This window comes from Terrapene carolina, unplaced genomic scaffold, assembly GCF_002925995.2.
Source record: "Terrapene carolina triunguis isolate 2854851 unplaced genomic scaffold, T_m_triunguis-2.0 Scaffold132, whole genome shotgun sequence".
Classification (NCBI taxonomy): Eukaryota; Metazoa; Chordata; order Testudines; family Emydidae; genus Terrapene; species Terrapene triunguis.
Genome location: NW_020664483.1, coordinates 9,870,722 through 9,891,256, shown reverse-complemented (window position 1 = coordinate 9,891,256; position 20,535 = coordinate 9,870,722). Strand labels below are relative to the sequence as shown.

The 20,535-nt window shown below is 38.0% G+C and overlaps 1 protein-coding gene across 3 annotated transcripts in view; it reads right to left on the bottom strand.

The window, feature by feature from the left end:
- Window positions 1-1,256: 1,256 nt before the first annotated feature.
- Window positions 1,257-20,535, bottom strand: part of BTBD3 (BTB domain containing 3) — a 23,721-nt gene continuing 4,442 nt past the window's right edge. Inside the window, exons 2-5 of one of the 3 annotated variants that reach the window (XM_026653170.1) lie at window positions 9,115-9,379; window positions 8,486-8,576; window positions 7,889-8,007; window positions 1,257-3,294 (exon numbers count right to left, since the gene is read on the bottom strand). In XM_026653170.1, the coding sequence (XP_026508955.1) occupies window positions 2,262-3,294; window positions 7,889-8,007; window positions 8,486-8,576; window positions 9,115-9,257 (1,386 nt within the window). In that variant the 5' untranslated portion in view covers window positions 9,258-9,379 and the 3' untranslated portion in view covers window positions 1,257-2,261. Of the gene's footprint in view, window positions 3,295-7,888; window positions 8,008-8,186; window positions 8,206-8,485; window positions 8,577-9,114; window positions 10,085-20,535 lie in introns of those variants that run through there. The other 2 variants (XM_024193847.2, XM_024193848.3) reach the window with 2 other exon arrangements.

The window sequence follows — 20,535 nt, the reverse complement described above, 5'->3', positions numbered from 1 at the left end:
TTAAATAAATTCACTACTGCTCAGATAATGTCTACGAGTAGTTGACTATTATTCCATGACAATCTTACATTCCTTCGTTGTCTCTTCAATAAATATTTCCCCAATCCATAAAATTATACTGCGTGTATATTTTTGGTTGCTGAGAGATCTAAATATAATTAACTGGAGCTTTTAAAAAAAAAAAAGTATCGTCAGTTTTCCAGGGAACATTCTGTCCAGATCTCACTAACTGTCTAGTTTAGGTACATCTGTTATAAAAAGCATTTTCTATATATTCGGAGAGTATTTATACTTCAGAAAGAATGTATTTGCTCACATATGTAAAATTGTAACCATTACAGTGAATAAAGAACATGGTACTTGCAGAACAGTCTTCCCCTCGCTCTTCTTTTCATCATCCACGGGACAGGGAAGAGACTGGCTTTGGCCTTTGAGTTTTTGATGCCTACTCCAATCCACTTGTCATTACTCCAGATCATGTTTTGGACACTGCAGAAACATACCGGCACTTTGAGATGGCCAGAGGCCAAGATTCCAGCAGTCAAGGAGTAGGTGGAGTAATAATATTAACTGATAAGTAACCATATGGGAAAAGTGGTTCCATTGTAAAACTGATGATTATATTTAGTGTAGCACAGACATTAGTCTTTAGCCTGGCCAAAGAATCATTTGGTCCTCTATTTTAGCTTATAATATGGAAAGCAAATATAACCACTTCAGAGATATTATAAAGGTGAGACAAATTACCTCGGTAGTGTCCTCTTTGTAAGTAATTTTCACAATCTAGTGATTAAGGAGTTTCTTTTCCAAAGTGTGGACTTTATTTTATTAAGTTTAAATGGTACTTGGATCTTTTAGTTATACTGATTTCCTTCCCTCTTAAACAGCAATGAGTCTGTAGTCCGTTCCTGCCAAAAATACAGACAGGACTACAGAAAGCTTGAAAAGTAATTCAGGGGGGAAAAAAAAAAATTTTGGACCACACAATCCTCCATTTCACATTTAAATTAAAACTAATTGCAAGAGATTAGACATACGTTTCCCCTCACTGTATTACATTTGGTGCTCACCACCAGACATAGTCCACTCTTGGGAATTTTCTTGCTATCATCTATTTAATTATCTGCTGAGTCAGAGTGTGTGGCAATAATATAATAAAGCTCACATTACAGAGAAGGAATATGTAACTCAGGATTAGTACATGTTACTGTGCAGTGATGTTTATTTTCATTTTTACAGGGGGGGAAAAATCCCCCTCCAAATGTTCTAGGACTATTTTGGAAAAAGAAAAAGAAATGAACCTATCCTTTGTCTCATGCTAGATATCATCACCCAGCTATTTAGTAGTGGGCCAAATGAGAGCAATTTTAAAAGCATCTCCGTATAACTATTGCAACATTTGGTTAAATGGGCAAATGCTTCGAAGCCACCTACACAGTTTGTGTGTACACAAGTATTTCCCAGTCTTAAGGGAATGAGTCAGAGGAGCTCAAGAGGGTGCTGGTGGGAAAAGCCGCATGAGCCCAGTTCATCCTGGTTGCAAGTATGATCCTGCATCTGTGTATAAAGCAGTGTGCGGCTCCTTGAATGTTGCCTGCCAACCCTCCCTCTCTTCTCTTGCAGCCATCCCCAATACAGCGGGCCACATACGGGACTGGCTTGCCTCTATGGGGCTGCGCGTTCACACACAAGCTTCTCTTATCTGCCCCATAACACTTGGCTCAGCTGTAAGAACTAAAGCAGCCCAGCCTTGTGGAGTCCCTTCCCTGACTCTGAGCAGCATGTAGCCCTCTGGAGAGTTGGGGAGCAAAAAACAAGAGCAAAAAATAATGAGAAGCAGAGAGAAAAAGACAAGAAGGAAAAAAGAACTGAGACAGAAAGAGAAAATGGACCAAAAGAGGCAGCATCCAGTGTATTGGGGGGCACAATCCATTGGAGATATGAGGGAGGGCATCCATCTGCTGATCCATTGCAAGTAGGGGCACGCCAACAAGACAGGCTGGGAGTCATGGGCGTAGGTATATCTGACTCAAACAAAGCTTTAGAAACTTCCTTGCTCTTAAGAGCTTCCAGTTAAAGTTGAATGTTACATTTAAATTTCATCACCAAAGAGGCTACAAGTCCAGCAAGCAGTAACTATCCACAGCTTTTACTTACATATTCTCTGTACTGATCACAGCTGCAGATAACAAGCTAAGCATCAGTAGGTCTGAACCAGATGTGTACTTCAGGCCAAACTCTTCCTCTGGAAACATTTTTGCTCAGGCGTAGAATATGAGTTCTGGAATCTGCCCTCCCTGCACTCCAGTGCCATTAGTACTGTCTGAAGAGCACTGGAATTGAACAGTTACCTTCCCACACTGAACTTCAGTCATTCCTTCTTGTCCAAAATAGCTTAGTTCATTGCCATCCAGAATCACACTAGCGGTATAAAAGGTATCAGGCTCAATCTGCACTGGATACTCAAACCACACTGGGAAAGTGTTGCTGGATCCATCTGAGAAATACTTGCTCAAATTCTGGCCTAGGATAACACCTTGGCGTTTAAGTTCGATCTTTGCACTATATTCTGCTGATCCACAGCTAGAACCATATAGCCCAAAGCCGGCAATGAAAACTCTCTTATCAACAGCAAACTGGATGCTGTCACACCTACCCCTGTAACGCCACTGGTTGCTGCGGTAGGCGCAAGACTGGAAGCGGTGGCAACGCTGGGGGACAAGGCCTTTTCTGGCATTGCTCACGAACTCTAATTCTGGCTTTTTGGCAGCTGTATACCAAAGGAAGATATCATTGGTTTCATTGAGAGTCAGCACCCCGGACTGAGCAGCACCATTTGCAAAGTCGTCGAGTGCCATGGTAGGGATGCGAATCAGGTAGAGAGCTTTCCCTAGGACCTTGCGTTTATTTTCTATGCTAACAGGTAAATCTTGCCGTTGACACTCAACTTCAGCCCAGTTAAGCGCAGCTTCGAAAACAACAATTTCTTTGGCATTCAGCGTCTCCCTTCGGAGGATGCTTTCAAGCGTCTGAAAATCAATATCACAGAACCCCTCAGATTTCAAAGCCAGCTCTGCTTGGGCATCAATCACTTCCCAGCAGCGCTGGGTCAGGTCAGGTTCTTCAAATAAGCAGCTCTGGGAGAGCAGCACACAGGCATTCTTTGCACTTAGGCTCGTCTCTAGGAAGTTGACACATGCTCGGGCAAGATGAGGAACAATGTACTTCTTGGCAGCATAAAGAGTGGCCAGCACGGTATCAGCAGCTAAGTCAATTTCATCACAATAGATGTATCTGAAATAAAATACGCACATGTAACACTGCTTTTTAGCAAAAAGACATTGACTGTCAATAACACCTGAAAACACGAAGCACAGAACACTCGAATGGTGCAGTGCAGTATTAAAACTAAGAAATACTTTCTGGAAAAATCAAATCCTGCTTCAAATTACACGATAAAGAAACGACAGGCCAAATTCATCCATGGGTTAAGCTCATCGAAGTCGATGGGCTTACGCCAACGATGAATTGGGCCTTTCATTTGGGTCACATGCTACACAAAGGAACTGATACAACTATGAAGTGCTACCCCTTCATTCCCATTTTCTTCCAAGTTCAATAACAGTTGCTTTCAATAATGAGGAAGAGAATGCACTCTAAACAGTCAATCAGCAATTGCAATATGGTAGTGACTCTAATGTATCCATATCCTAGCAAACTTGGGTGAAAAAATTCCAAATAAATGACTTGATTAATGAGATTTTTTTCACCCCCAAAAAGGGTTCATGTCAATCAAGGTTCTTGAAGAAGGGTTGGTTTATATGGCTAAAACAACAGTTAATACTGTCTAGGACATTAACTTCAAGTGGACATACATTGAACTTCCTTTTCTGGTGAACTATATGGTGACCTTTATTCAGACACATGTGCAAAGGAAAAGAAAAGTGAGTTTTTCAGCAATAACACTTCACATCAGACATGGGTGCCAAGACAAACTGGTTTAAAATCTAGGCTCTCAGAAGTGTAACACTGTCAAAATACATCAAATACCGTGCATCATCATGCCATAGGCTCTAAGATTTGCAATCAATTGATGAATCCTCTTAGACTGTGGGTACGTCTATACTTACCTCCGGGTCCGGCGGTAAGCAATCGATCTTCTGGGATCGATTTATCTCGTCTTGTCTAGACGCGATAAATCGATCCCGGATCAATCCCGGAAGTGCTCGCCGTCGACGCCGGTACTCCTGCTCCGCAAGAGGAGTACGCGGAGTCGATGGGGGAGCCTGCCTGCCGCGTCTGGACCCGCGGTAAGTTCGAACTAAGGTACTTCGACTTCAGCTACGTTATTCACGTAGCTGAAGTTGCGTATCTTAGTTCGAAGTGGGGGGTTAGTGTGGACCAGGCCTAACTAACCTCAGATTGTAAAGGGAAGGATTTCATATGTTTATTGATGCTACAACATGCTAGCTTCCCCAGAAAAAATGTATTCTCTCACTTTCCTAGGGAAGAAAACTTGTTAAGACCCACTGCCATGTCAAAACAGAAGAGATTCAGCTAAATTCTGTTTACGTGATTAAATTCCTGAGGTCCACTACTGTTGGGGAAATAATGAATTAGGCACCTTGTTTTTAATATCTCACACATTAGGTCCAATCTATTCTGGGCAAATGCATTCTGTTAGAAACAATGTTAAAACATAAATTTGCCTTTAGTGTGAACAAGGGAGTTATGTTTAAAAATATGCTTGCTGGTTGCGGCTGAGCCACTAAAGGCAAAATTGCATTTCATGCTAATGAAAATGTGTTAAGTTAACTGGTTTTCTAAAATGATGCATTTTCACAGGATATACAAGGCCTAGGAGAATAAATGATAAAATGAAATTTACTGGATTAGTATCAACCCATATCTCATTATGGCTATTTTTGTTTTTACTGTAAATATGTATAAATCTTGTTTCGTTGTTTGGTTTTCATGAATTAGGATATGGCAGACTCCAACCTGCTTGGGCAGATTTCCAGTTAATGATGGAAAACTAGTAATGTACCACATGTAATGGGGCAGAGAATAACACCAATTATGAGTTCTAGAGAAACTGGGGTCAAATAAAATGAGATATATTTTACACAGTCATGTGCCTCTAAAAATGCTACTCTAAGTAACACTTGAAAAATTCTGTTTAGAGTATATAAACTCTGATGCAATGAAACGTAGCAAGTAATGAAGGAAAATATTAATATAGAACTGAATCTTTAGTTCTTGAAGTCAAAAACTAAAGACTACTTGCAGGAGTAAGAATTACTCATGCAAGCATAAATTGCAGGTTTGGGTCCCTAAGGGTCTACATATTTTCTTGTTTTTTCTACCATCATCTCTCCAAATTTGTTCCATTTTATAATTCTCCTCCTCAACCTCCAACTTTTTCTCCCTCTTTGCTTGTTCATACAAAAAAGTAGGGCGGCATCTGTTTTAAATTTAAACAGTACAAAAACTGCGAGTTTAATATTCATGGAAGTGGAGAAGTAATATCACTGGTTTAAAGCAGCCATAGCACAGATAGGCTGTCTGTAACATTGCACATTTCTCATTCTGTCAATGCATCTCTATCCTGATCTCCAACTGCTGATATTTCAGTCCTAGTCTATTCCTCAGCAAAGTATGTTACAGCTGTACAAACTGTGTGATGCGCACAGGCTGGGATTAGAATGAGACCATGAGTCTAATTTTAATTTATTATTTGAATCCTGGTCTTCAGGGTTAAAGACACTAACTGAGTGTGCCAACTAGGATATGCATTTAGCAACATGTAACTATTTTGTATTTGTAAAGCTATAGTGAACAGCTAACCAATTGTGCGGGGGGCATAATTACTACATGCCAATAACGGATACTACTGAAGATTTTGCATCTAATAATATGTTTACTGGTGTTTGTCTTCCATGTGTCCACTACAAAATTAACCAACTAAACACTATTAACAACTAATACCCAAATACAGATTCGTGTATATCACATTATAAGAGTTCATGGCTTAGAAGAAGATGAGCATTTCCAACTCTTTCTTTTCTTACAAAAGATTACACTGTATTCCTCTTGATTGTTGAAAAGGGGACCTGGCGAAAAGGGGGTTCAACTAAATGCTCCTCTCATTCCTGCTTTGCGGGGATGGGTGCAAATTCTCTTCTACTCTCTTGGGCCTTCAGTCTCATGCTGCTTCTTGGGAATGTTTTGAACATCAGTAGAGATACTAGAGCACTGCAGATTCAGGGAAATAGCACTGTATCAAGTTCTCATTTGGAAGGTAATCTGCACAACCAAAATAACTAGATTTTTTTTTTTTAAATGAAAGCTTGGATTCTGAAGAAGTTGATGGCTGAGTCCCCCCACTTTTCAGATAAAGTTTCCTAATTTACTATTGTCAAGAGAATTCGTCAGGCACTGGATTTTGGTATTAAAGTTCTCGTTTTTCAGGTTTGCCCCATTGTACAAATGTCTTCAAGCAGATTTCAAAATCCATTTGTTCTTTAAATGGCAAGTTTAATGTAGCAGTACTAAAATTATGTAGAAAGAGTTGGTGTTCCAATAGAAAAGAAAAATTAAAGTACCTTATATTCGCCCCTTGCAGAGAGAAAGTCTAACTACATCTCACTCTGTGAAGTCAAAGTATTTGCTGTATGAAAAACATGTTTTAAATAGCAATGTGCAAAATGAAGATCTGTAATGTATCTATTCACATGTGGAGGCATATCATAACTTTGTCTCAATTCCATATTAAAATTGCTGAGTGACCTTTGATTTTCATGGAAAGGCATCTGTCAACATGCATCCCAAATATTTCTGAGGTTCCTGCTGACAAACTGAAAACTCTGCAGCTGCATGCAACTTTGAACACTCTATCTACCATGCCATTGAAATGTAACAAAGTAATTGTTTGCCATCACAAGCTAATCAAGGCAACCCATGAAATATATTTATAATGTTGTTAACTAGCAATTTCACTATTGCATGCAACAAAACCAGTAGCATATTAAAAGAGTCTGGATATTGATCTCAATTAAAATGAGAAACAACCGGGTCCAGAAGTAACCAATGACAGTGTTAAATACCAGAGGAAAAAACTCCAAATTATAGAGGTTGCATGATATAATTTCCATTTGAAAATCAAAGTTTATAGTCCACAGTCCAAGGATAATTCAGCAGGGGAACAATTAGTATTTCATTATAACCTCTTCATCCAGCGAAAAAGCAACCTAGTTCCGAATCAGGTTGGCAGAAAGAAACCAGATATACAGGGAGGGGAATAAGTTCATTTAAACAGCCCTTTTATTTTTAATACTTTCCAAATGCCCAATACTAAATAAAATAAAGAAAGGTTTTACTTTTCAGTGGCTGCATTCAGTAACTCGGGGGTGTTTTGAACAGACAAGAACTCTGTACAGTCAGCATACAAAAGAGCTAGAGCACAATGTCAGTGTATGAACCCAGAAATTCCAATTTTTTTACTTTTCACTATACTTTCAAAGTAAAACAGGTTTTTTGTTAGCGCTGACAATTCTTTTTAGTAACTTCCTTCTTTTGTGTAGCAAGTGTAGTGACAAATCAAATCAAGAGGCATTACAATGTGCTCAAAGATCTCCTGTCAGTCATTATTTATCACAACTGCCTACATTTGCCTAACGTTTCCGTGTCTAGAAATAGAGGGTGAGAGAGAAGTTCAGTGAAAATAAGTTTTAAACAATTACTATATAGCGGAAGGCATATTTCTGAACAATTACTTCATTTCTAGTTGTATGCCTCTGTTTAGACGGATATCCAATATTTGAACTGTGACAGTATTGCTGTGCATATACAGCATAAACAAATACATTTCCAGAAGAATGATGCTTACTTCAGCATGGCGAGAAAAGCAGCAGGCTCAACATCTGGTATACGAATTTCATCTTTGTCCTCGGCAAGCTCTCCGTAAAACATTGCATGGAATACAGAGCTCCCAACAGCTAAGACGTACTGTTGAGAAAGGGAAATCTTATTTCATGCTATAAACTGAAGGCATTGCCAATAAAAACAATGAGGTACAGCCACTACCACTATGAGTATACTAGCGTCATGGGCATAGAAATTAGATACTATTGTGTGAGAATGAAGGCAAACTTACTAACAAAATTACACGTTTTCCTACCATTTACCTCGTACAATTATGTGTTTTATCTTCAAAGAAACAAGTGAATTTCTAGAAAATCTTCACAACACCAACCATAAAAAGGGACAAAAAACAGTCTTCCCAACTTTACATAAAGCTTCTTTTATCACAACACAATGTTTAATGGGAAATACAAAGAAAAGTAAAGTATTTCACTGGACAAAGCCATTTCAAAATTTATGTCTGTCACAAAGAATTGGAGTCTCCCACAGTAAGTCACGATATTACAGTTGAAGTTACTCTTGCTATTCCCACATCTGAACTGATAATGCAGCTGTTGCTTACTTTGTGTCCTGGCAACCGCTGGGTCCCACCTGGTGGCCCAACCACAAAATGAACATCTGCCATCAAGTCATTGTTGAACATCACTGCATTTCTACAGACAGAGGCAATGTGTTAATTTATGTAATCTGGCATCCGATTCCCACCCCAGACCCATGAGATTAAACTTTTTAACAACTTAAAGTAGCATTTCAGTAACAAACCAGCTAAAGAACAAAAGAACAAACAAAAAAACAGGTCACACAATTTCTGGCCACTTTGCACATGATCACACACAAATATACTAAGGAAAACAGATCCAAGAAAAACTTTGTGAAAACTTTTCAAAAAGTGAAAATTAAAATCAAGAACATGTATTACTAAAACAACAAACATGTAAGTCTGCATGCAAATACCTATCAGTTTAAAGTACTGCAGCTTACAACAACATTTGTACTACTTCAGGAAAACAGCTGCACTGTCCGGAAAGAGATACTAAAAATTTTCCATTACCAAATACTTGCTTGGGGAAACGGAGTAGCATGTTTTATTCAATGTGTATAAATGAGAAACTAAATTTAACATGGCAAACCTGTTTTTGCTACAATTCAACACTTCATTTAAACAGCAAAAATAAATTCTCTTGAACTTACCTCTCTCGGATGGTGGGATAAAGCCCTTGCCAATTGGGGGCAGGGATAGTGTTGTTGTTGTTGAGGTTTTGTTGGTGGTATTGCTGGACAGCAGTTGTATTAGTGTTGGCTGGTTTCTTTCTGGGAAAAATATCAGCAGCCATCTTCTTCTTCTTTTTGGTCTTCAAGGTAATGATTTCATAGCAAACTGGAGGCAACTTGCTGCTGCTGCTGCTGCTACTGTTTCCTTTCTTAGAGCTTTTCTTGGACCTGTTCTTGACTGTCTCTGGAAGCATCAAGAAGAAGGTGAGACATTTCATGTTCTTTCCCTTGTCATCTACCATGAGTATCCTTGTTTGTATAGCTAGATAGCCTAACTAGGTAAGAACATGAAGAAAATTTAAGTGGGAGCCAAGCTGTTAAATAAAAAGCAGCAAAGCTGAGATTTTGCTTCTTTTCCAGCAAGACAAGGTGACCTTTTCAGTGTACCGAGTAAGAAACTGGCTTTAAGTTTGATCCAGTATTTGACTTGTTAAATACATCTCCATCATGACTCCCAGTTTTAATTACTTGCAAGCTCTTTTCCAAATTTCCTGAAACTGAATCACCTCCAAGTGCTACACTGTGCAAAGAGAGTATGCATCTAGCTATCGCACTGGCTTTTTGAATTAGGCTAGCAAGATGTGCCGTAGCACTGCTAGGCTGTTCAGCTGGCTGAACTTGTGTGTTGAATGGATTTGAACAGAGTAGGTATTACAGCCCTGCAGATGGAGTCAGACAGCCAGTGTTCTGAGCCAATAGCTGAAGTCACTGATAACGATTGGACCCAGCAGCACAGTGACACCTATTGTAATGTGCATAGCTCTAATATTAAAGGGAAAGCATTTAATGTGTAGTCTATGTAATAAAGGAAATTGCAGAGTTACATCAGGGCAGGACTAGACAGGAATGTATAAATTCTATGTATCTTTTATATTTTAGTAGTCCTTGATGGTACTCAGATTTTCACAATTATAAGAAGAGCCCCACATTAAGTAAAAAGATTAATAGCTTTGTATTTAAATATTTCTATTAGAGACACACTTTCTGAAGTAGTGAATATTCCATGTAGCTCTACTATGTATTTCTGTTGAATTCTCCCAATCCATTATAATAAAAATATAATGGTTAATCAGAGAAGGATATTAATATCAGAACTAAATTAAAGCAAATTGATTTGCAGCATAAAAGAGAAAGATGAAGTTAAACAATGCCTTTTGGTGCAGCTTATACTTTGGTCCAACATGAATGGAGAGGAGGTCACAGCTTTAGCTTTAACTCACTGTTTTTGCTAATATAAGAGTCTTTGATACCAGTCCCAAATCACTGAGCAGTACTAATTAAGCCAAGTTACACCAGACACAGTTGCACTGCATCAGAAGAAAACTTCTAGATGTGCAAATCAGATTCAAACAGTGTCCATACATTTAATCAATGTTTCAAAGCTTTAGATGAAAAAACTTTGTCTTATCTAAGGAGTCTGTCAAAATCATAGTTTTAGATATGAATAAATGCAGATTTCATTAATAAACACATTCTGAAATAACAGGAGAATTAGATAACTAAGCCTACCTAAGCCAACCAGTTTTATTATGAAAGAATTGTACTTTTCAGCCACTGACTTGCTCAACAATTTAAATGTGGAGTTGGGCGGCCTTAGTGTTGAGCTGAGCGTCATAAAAGTTAACAGACATGACTAAAATTGTTTCCTTCCCGCCCCCCCCGGAACAGAAGGACCCCAAAATATCACATTAAGCTATTTATCTTGTAAATGATCCACTACTCATAGACAATTTCACAATTTTCTTCAAGTTTTTTAGAAAATTAAATCTCGTGATTTTTAGGCCAAAACAAACCAGTTTCCCAAGATAGCTGTGGAAGAGGGAACCAAAAAATAGGAAGGGAGATCTTGGCCCCATTGTGGTCAATGGAAGTTTTGCCATTGGGTTTCAATGGGGCCCGGATTTTCACTCCAGGTATTTCATGAATCCTGGTTACAACCCCACTTCTTGGAGTCATCACCACGGCTCTATAACAAACATGTTCAAGGTGTCTTTAATTCCCATTAACTAAAAGAACTAGCTGCAGGTTGTTCATAGACTGTACGTTCTCCTTGTCCCACTCTCTTCTCCAAAAGAGTATAGACTGCATTAATAGAATGGCTCTGTGTTTGCCGTAGTCCAACAACAGCATTGCATCCTAGCAAAATGGACAGATATGTAGCAAACTCATGGAAGATATCACAGATGCTAAGCCTTTGCTCTCTTCAGTAGGATAACACTACTACTTCACACTTACATAGTGCCTTGCATCTTAAAAGCACTGTACAAACATTGAGAAACAGGTTACGCAACCTCAAATGACAGAGATAGCCTAGCAATATGGTTACAGTCTGTCACAGATGGAAGATTGTCAATAGAAAGATTTGTGGGGGGAAGTTGATAGTCTAGGTCATGTTCATCGTCAATGGAAAAAAATACACTCTGCAGAAATTTCTCACTATAAGCCAGATTTAGGGAATTTATAACATGGGATAAGGGGTAGTCACTTTTTTGCAAAATTTGAGGGTTGTTGTTGTTTTTTTTTTTTTTAAAGAAATGGTTGTGAAGATAACCTTCTGGATGTGCAATGTTTTCTTCCTAAGTCTCCGTGGGAAAGACATTTCACAGGAATAAGGTTTCAAGCTTTTACAGATACAACTAAATGAATGTTCTAGCAAATATTGCAATGATCTGGTCTTCAATGTATCAGTCTGGCAGAAAGGGGAAGAGAACATAACATGCCTGGGGAGTCAGAAGATCTACAGAGGAGATTAGGTGTGAAAAAGTCCATTTTATAAAACACTATTCAAATAAACTAAAATTAGGATTTTCATGTGTGTTTTTCCCCAATTAATTTGCCCAAAGTAATCCAGAAGTTATGCCCAGAATTATTTCCAGTAGATTTCGAGTGGCCCTCTCTTGTAACTGTTCATGCATTTCTTAAGAAGAATAGAACAGGCAGATCTGATTAACTCAGTCCTGGAAAAAGAAACAGTAAACACAAACTGGCTGGAGTCAACCATACTTCAAACTTCTGGAAAATATAATGCATGTATAGTATGTCTAGATACAGTCCTCTGCCACACTTTCTTGGGAAAAGAGGAAGAAGAAAGAGCTGATGTATATTCAGTCTAAATAAATTTTAAAAAAAAATCAGGCAAAACCCTATTTAACAAGAAGATAATATCTGGATAATAGTAGAAAGCCTTATCACAATATATAGAAAATATGCCTAAATAAAACTACTTTGACTACTTTCCTGCCGTGCAGCAAAATCCGTCACACGGTGGCTGGAAGAACTGATGGTACAATAGAGACCAAGAGCTATGACAGATTATGGACCTATGACATTTCTTTGTTTTTCCAGCTGCCATAAAATCGGTCTTATTTCCTTAAGTACATAAAAGTCACATGATGGTCACTCCTGTGTGAGATAGTATCAGGAGGTAGCCGTGTTAGTCTGTATCTACAAAAACAACAAGGAGTCTGGTGGCACCTTAAAGACTAACAGATTTATTTGGGCATAAGCTTTCGTGGGTAAAAACCTCACTTCATGCATCCGAAGAAGTGAGGTTTTTACCCACGAAAGCTTATGCCCACATAAATCTGTTAGTCTTTAAGGTGCCACCAGACTCCTTGTTGTTTTTGTGTGAGATAGGAAACCATAGCAAAGTTATGAATGAGAGTACGTGATCTAGGAACAGGAAAAACTAAAAGATTTCATTTTGGGATTTGCAATCATTGGCTTCCAATGCCAGTGGAACAGAACAATTCCAGTCTGTCCAAGTACAGAAATACAATCTGTGCACAAATTACTAAGGTAAACATCATTAGCATTCTGTATAACACTGACTGTTCTTTCCTGCTTCTGGGGCTGTCTTAATCCATGTCCTTCTGCAAAGTTGTACTTTTCTAGCCCACATACATGTTAGTAACCTCACAATTTGGTATTTTACCATAATTAAAAATACAAGTTATCCCTGAACTGCTCACTATTGAAAGACTAGTCGAGATCATCACACCAAATCAAGAAGTCTGCCTCTGGTGACAACATCAAGCAAACAAACTGATTATCTTCCACACTCTTCTCTGCGGCATCTAAGATGGTTTTCTAATGTTCTATAGCTTTTCTTTCTTCATTAATTCCCTATTTTATATTACCAGGGCAGAACATTTCTGTATTATACAAATACAATAAAAAAAGAAACCATTTGTTCTAAAAACAGATTTATCTTTGTTTCGAGAGCAAAGTATTATAACTAGAAAAAATTTTAAAGTTAAAATATGTAGGAAATTCACACTTAATTCTTCAAGCACAGGCAGGCAAAGTCCAAAACACCAGATGTTAGAAATAAGGAAGAAAACGTTTCAAGACGGAGATATTGTGCATTACACAATTGCCTTACAAACTGTTAAAGGAGAGTTATAAGCCTATGGAAATCAGCTTCTGGTCACAAGTCAAAAAACTAAAGTCTATTTTAAATTCAAATTTAAGTAATATATGTGCAATTCTTTTTTTTAATTAGCTTTTTAAGATTAAAGTGCCTTGTGATTATTGTGAAGGATGCCAGAGGGGCATACTACACTACAAATGTTAATACAACTTTGATTATGTTGGTGCCATTATAATTACATCATTCAAAAGTCTATACATGCTATTAAAAAATTATTTTCAGGGACTGATGGCATTTTTCCCGAAAATCTGTCATGCCATGGTAGCAGTGATAACTAAGATTTCTAAATCACCCTCTCTTATTAGGCTGTAGTTTTATCTCTGTTTTAATGAGCAGGACCCTGAATCAGAAATAAAAACAGTATTTCATCAGATTTCTCTGTTCTCTATCACCACAAGATCTTGTTCACGGGAAGATAATTCTAAGTGAGTAGTGAGAAAATTCATACTTCTCTTTTGTAAAGTATCTCCTCATTTGGTGAAGTAATTATTGCTATGCATTATTAAAATTATTTGTTCAAATTTTACATTTCCCTTCATAGAGAGCATACCCACATTAAAAGGTAAGTCTTGATATACACCATGAATGCTCAACATCAGTGCTTAACAAAATCTGTCCACTGCTACTTTTCATACGAATATCTGCTGAATTTAAGCTCTGATTTTAAAACAATGTGTAAAATGTGCCAAAGTACCTAAGTGGTGTAGGATCCTAGAATTCATTGATTTTATCTATACTACAGCCTCTACAGCGGCACAGTTATGGTGCTACAGCTGCGCCACTGTAGTGAAGACACTTCTTACATTGACGGAAGGGTTTTTCCATTGATGCAGTTAACTCACCTCTCCCAGAGGCGGTAGTTAGGTCAACAGAAGAACTCTTCTATCCACCTAGCTGCATATTTATGTTGACCTAACTACGGCGCTCATTTTTCACAGTCCTGAATGATGTACCTAGGTTGACCTCATTTTTAAGTGTAGACCAGACTATAGGCTCCTGAATCATGTACCCAATTACCTTTCCCACCCTTTTTATTGTGAAGATAACATTTGAAGATACCTTCTGCAGTGTCATCTTTTTGAATCTGAAGAGAGAGATGCTTGATTTCCCCCAAGAAGCAACCCACTGAAATTGTCAAAAACCTTCCAATTCCACAGTTCTGAATGGCAGCATGGAAATTGACCAGAATCACACAATTTCAATCTGGTGTTGCACTGGAGAATTGACTCTGAAGCTGTATTCACAAAGGACCCTCCAGAAAGAGAGGCTACAGGAATAGTAGTCAAGACCTCTGACACCAGCCAGGAATTTGGAGTAAAATAGCAGAGACCATTCCTATCTTAAAACAGTCGAAAAGTTGGGGGAAAGGTAAAGTAGCATAGGAAAAAGAATCGTAATTTCAGACCAGCCCAATGGTCCATCTAGTGCAGTAGTTCATCTTACGGTGGCCATACTAACAACGTGTCTACTGGGAAAAATCCTTCCTAACTCTAGTTAGCAGTTGTCTTATGTCCTCAAGTATGAGAACTGATATCCCCTTATAAATGTTATCCTAGCTAGTCTAATTGCAGAAGATATCTTCTCTGAATCCTCCTAAGATCTTTTTTTCAGTAGTAACCTGTTGAACTCACTGCTCAGTGTAACACAAAGTTATGCTAAAAAATTATCAGTTTTAAATGAGTTGTCTTTGATTTTCCCATTTTTTGTCCTCTTGTACTTGTATAGAGAGGGTATGCGATATATCTCTGCATGCCACCTCTTACAGGTCTCCTCTCTAAACCAGGGTTAATATTTTTAATCTGTCCTCATACAAAACTTTTCCCAAGCCTCTAATATTTTTCACCACCCTTCTCTGGATCCTCTTTCAGATATCCTTTTTGAGATGGAGTGACCAAAACAGAACACAATATTTAAAATGAGGGAATAGCATCGATTTCTATAATGACAGGATATTTTAAGTATCTTTCTTCTGGTTTGATTTCAATCAGATTTTAAATGTGATGCCAGTTAAGGTGATAAAATGGGTGGCATGTGGGTTTATCAGTTTAATCACATACCTGCTAGTCAGAGGCTGATATGAGCGCCCAGTAAGTTCAAGGGACATGATGAATCTGGTAGGGATGCTAACACCCAGGTGGAGGAGCAGTCATTGTGATGCACCCCCTCCTGATGTTTTCTATATTAGCTTCTGGCTAGCAGGTTTAAAGTTCTCTAGCTAGTAGTCGCCTACATTTTCAAAGCCCTTCTGTACATATTAAAGAAGACCATTACAAATGGAGAGCTGGATTGTGCAACTACTGTTGACTTCACTGGGAATTACTCCTATTCAGTGGCTGCATAATCAAGCCCAGAATGTGACATAGCCTTTTTTTTTTTTTTTTTTGTAGCTGACAGTACACAACGGAGCAATTGTTTTACCATTAAATTAAGAGCTATGGATCCATTTTAAGTATTATGCTTCGAATCAGACCAAAAAGATGACTACCTAGCCACTTTGAATCTACAAAATGAATGTTTAAAGCTAGCCTTGGGTGCTTATTTTAATAGAATTTGCTGCATGAATGTAGTCTGTCTGGACCACAGCTATAATGAGCAAAGTTTCTGATGTCATGTGCTACAGGGATGCAGCCCTCCAAGTTGAAATGATTGTTAAGACTAATTAGCCCACAAACATGTTGTTCCATCTGCATGTTGTAAATGGCATGGAATAGCATTAAAAGTTTTAACGCTACCAGTGTGCTGATACATATCATCTACTGCCAGTCAGCCTGGTGAATATAGGTAAGGAATATCCCAAATTCAGTATTTAGAATTTAATCTATAAGCACTAATTTTTTTATTAATGGATCCAAGCAAAAATGAGAATGACTAAAGACTACAGTTAATCTTAGACATAAATTCTTGGATGAGTAAATCTGCAACTAAACAACCTCATGATGAAAATCTACTTCAAGGCCTATAGAAGCCATAAAAAGAGAGTCATTTAAAATATTTTTTTTTGCCCAATATGGAAATTACTAACTCCTATTTATGCATCCCCAGCCCCCTCAGTCACTGGAGTGTTAAGATTTTGGTTTCATTTAACCTCAAATTTTGCACAGTACCTTGAAAAACTGTAATTTTCCTCCACCAAATCTGTTGGGTCAAAAAGTAAGTTCTCTTCCTTAGTGATTGTCATTTTTGTTTCTAAAATCAGACCCGACAGCATTCAACCCTTCTTGCAGTAAGTGACAACAGATCAACTTTAATTCTATACTGCCTCTTACAAAAATGGATGTATAAAAGAGAGACTGGATGGCTCAGGAAATTGGTAATGAGATACAGAGCTTTTCATCTCTAGGTCACCAATTCTAAATTGACAGAGGTCAGTAGTAATCAAAAGTCATTAGCATTTAATGATTGTTCAGTGCCCTATAAGAAAGGAGCTAGTGATCACAGCATACTTCAGTAATGCCACCATTAACATTAGCACTCTTTCTAGAGTGGAGAGGCTGAGTACTGAATCTCTATGCAGACTGAACTTCCCTTCTTATCTTAAAGATAGGCATCGTCAACACAGTTTTATATTGATTTAGCTATTTCAGTTAGGGGTGTGATTTTTTTAACAAAATAGTTACATGTATATAATTCCAAACAAAGGTGCCTTATACTGATATAGCTTATCCCTTCCCTATGGGAATAGCTACACACCTATAAGGCAGTTTTATATCAACATAATGGTATCCAGGAGATTGTTCTACTTTAACTATATTGATATAGCTAAAGTATTGCAATGTTTGCATGTAGACAGATCTGTAGTTTTTAGCCGGGCTAAGGCACACTGGCAGAGTAGATTAAGGAAGCTCACATTACCATTGCCTGCATTGTACCTGTTCTGTGGATGGAAGACATCAACTCCCTGGACTGTCAGTTTGGCAACCCTTATAATTGGTAAAGAAAAACATAAAGGGAACCTTCAAAAAAGTCCTGTGTTAGGTATTGTAATGTAAATGTAATTGTTCCATCATGGGTAAACGAGATAATGTTAATTTTGTTTTAAACTACAATTCCCTGAACATTACTACAAATAAAAAGTGCAGTTTAAAAATCTAAATCAAATCAGTAACTTGGCAGACTTGTGTTTATAGTGGGAAATTATACCTGGCAGCATTCAGTGAAAGACATTTTAAATGAGTTTAAAAACAGAAAAAATTGGCAACGTCTGTTATTTTCGATGAATTTTAAAAGGACAGAAAGGAAAGCAAACATTAATCCAATCAGAGAAAAAAAGAGCATGTTGCTCCATGGGCATAACAGTCAGTTCACAACTATTGCACTCAAAGTGTGATGGAAGTTTTTTGTTTTGTTTTACTGACCCTCACTTTTCACAAAAGTGAAGTTCAGGGTACATAAATGGTCAACTGGTGATATTGTAAATATATATATAGAATACTATATACGCTTTTCATCTGAGGTGATAATTTCTGGTCACTGCCAACCTGAGCTGGATCTGAAACATTCCAGTCATTAGAAACCTAAATTTAAATGTCCCTTGGCCATAACACACTGAGCTGAATTAATCTTGGGCATACAGGTGAAAGGCTTTGTATCCTATTACCTGTTCATAATTTTAAAAGCTTGCCTCAAGAGCTTTATGTTATGTGGATTTTTTGCTAATTCAAGGTGGTTCCAAAGGTGAGATGAAAATTACGGTAAGTGGTATTTTCCTTTGAAACTACTATTTTAGAAAGGTACATTTATTTTCCCACGATCTAAACATTTCAGTCACATTTTGCCTAATAGATCAGTCATGCTCCAGTATTTTTATTTCAATACTTTCCCCTCCTTCTCACAATTTAACGGCATGTGCTTCATTTTAATGAATTTTCAAAATAAACAATATAATGAGTTTTCTGAATACACTGTTTCCAACTAAAGATTTTTTTTTTAAACCATTTTAGGGGTAGTTGTCCAGCAATGATTACCTAAATGCAGGTTTAATTTCCCCTCCGTGGTAACTCTGCCTAAGAGACCTCTGGAAATTCCATGGACTTTGACTTCATAATGAGACAGAAATGGAAATAGTGATGAGCTAGGAAGGAACAAATCCTTGTTTAAACAACTAAATCAAACATGAGCTGTTAAGCTATTTTAAGAGACCATGTGAGGTGAATGGATTTCTGTGTTAGCTTGAAATGTTAGAAAGTTTTATCTAGTATGAAAAATCTTTATTTAAACTGTGAAATACTTTCCTCAAGTACAACTTCGTCTGACAGGCCAGCAAGTGTAAGACAAAACAAGTAGTACTAAACATGGAATGTATATTTTGTGCCTGGGTATACTTTTTTAGCACACGTAAGTGAATGGAGCAATTTTACTACAACCCTAATGATAGTAACACATTTTTTTTTTTAAGTGATTGACAGTGGCAGTGATTTTATAGCTATTCTAAATCCTTGAATTGCATTATATACAGAGGATTTTATAGAAGTGTTGTACTCTGTACTAAAGACTCACAAAACTCAGCACTGGCTTAAATGGTCTCAGTTCCACTGAAATCAACTTGACACTGAAATCTATTGGTCTTTGTGCTTGCGCTATTAGTTCTACAATTGCAAAGAGTTACTTCATTAACAATTGTGAAATGCCTAATGTGGCATTATTTATTACTGTGTATTTAATTATGTACACAAAACAGACACCACAATGATAGGCACCTTATACATTTGTTATGAATAATATGTGGCTGCCTACAACTCCACTCTGATGCTGCAGAATAGACTCTGTGCATCCTCCAACATACTATCATGTGGGCTAGGTGAGTCACTGGTTAACTGGAATTCAGCCCACAGAGGAAAGATTTAGAAAGGGGTCCTGCCCCTGAAAACATTACAAACCCAAGGATAAGAGATTCATGGCTACTAGACAGAGAAAAGCAGATGGCCCAGTGGACTGAAAACTTGCTTGGTTTTCATACCCTTGAAGAAAAAGTCATTGGGTCAAAGCGGAAGGCACAAAACTGTCGTCTTAGGGAATGTAATGTTTTCAAACAAAATTACTCCGACTTTTTTTTCACCAGTTGACTGAAATATTGACTGAATATTGGTCCATTGAATGTTCTGACCTACAAGCCTCCTGGGTTATGCAGCTGTGTAGGCTGCTTCACCTCAGTAGCAACTGCAAAATGTTTGCCAGGGCATTTTGTGACTGCATGAGTGCTCTGTAATTGGAGGATGTGCTCAGTAAGCAATTAAAAACTCTTCTGATTTGAAGGGAAATTCTATCATGCACTGAGGTAGAGGTAGTCCTTCAGAATGTGAAGTAGCCCATACAGACCATTCATGGGTCAGTAGCACCCCCTGTTCCCCCCCCCCTGTTTAAAAAAAATATCGATAGCTTATTGGCTGGCAAGAACACCTGACTCCTTTCTTCTTCTTTTATAATAATTTCCCTAGGCTACAGGGTTCCAGCAAGTGGAGGGTGAAGAAAGGAAGACAGGCCCAAAATACAGAGTTTGAAAAGACTGGAGCCAGGTGTACATTTGCCTAAACTTTTCTCCTCACATTTACAATAGGATGGTTTTGTGGTTAAGGTATTGGATTGGGGGATTCATATCTGGGTTCAATTCTGGGCTTTGCCATGGACTTTTTGAGTGACCATGGGCAAGTCCCTTAATCTCTTTGTACTTCTGTTCCTCATCTGTAAAGTGAGGATAATAATATTTTGTTCTTTCATCTTTACACTTTTAGGGGCACAAATTGTCTCTTACTACGTATTCATTCAATGCCTGCCACAATAGGGCTTCAGTGCCAGTTGGAGCCTCTAGATCAGGGGTAGGCAACCTATGGCACAGGTGCCAAAGTTGGCACACAAGCTGATTTTCAATGGCACTCAGACTGCCCGGGTCCTGGCCACTGGTCCGGGGGGGG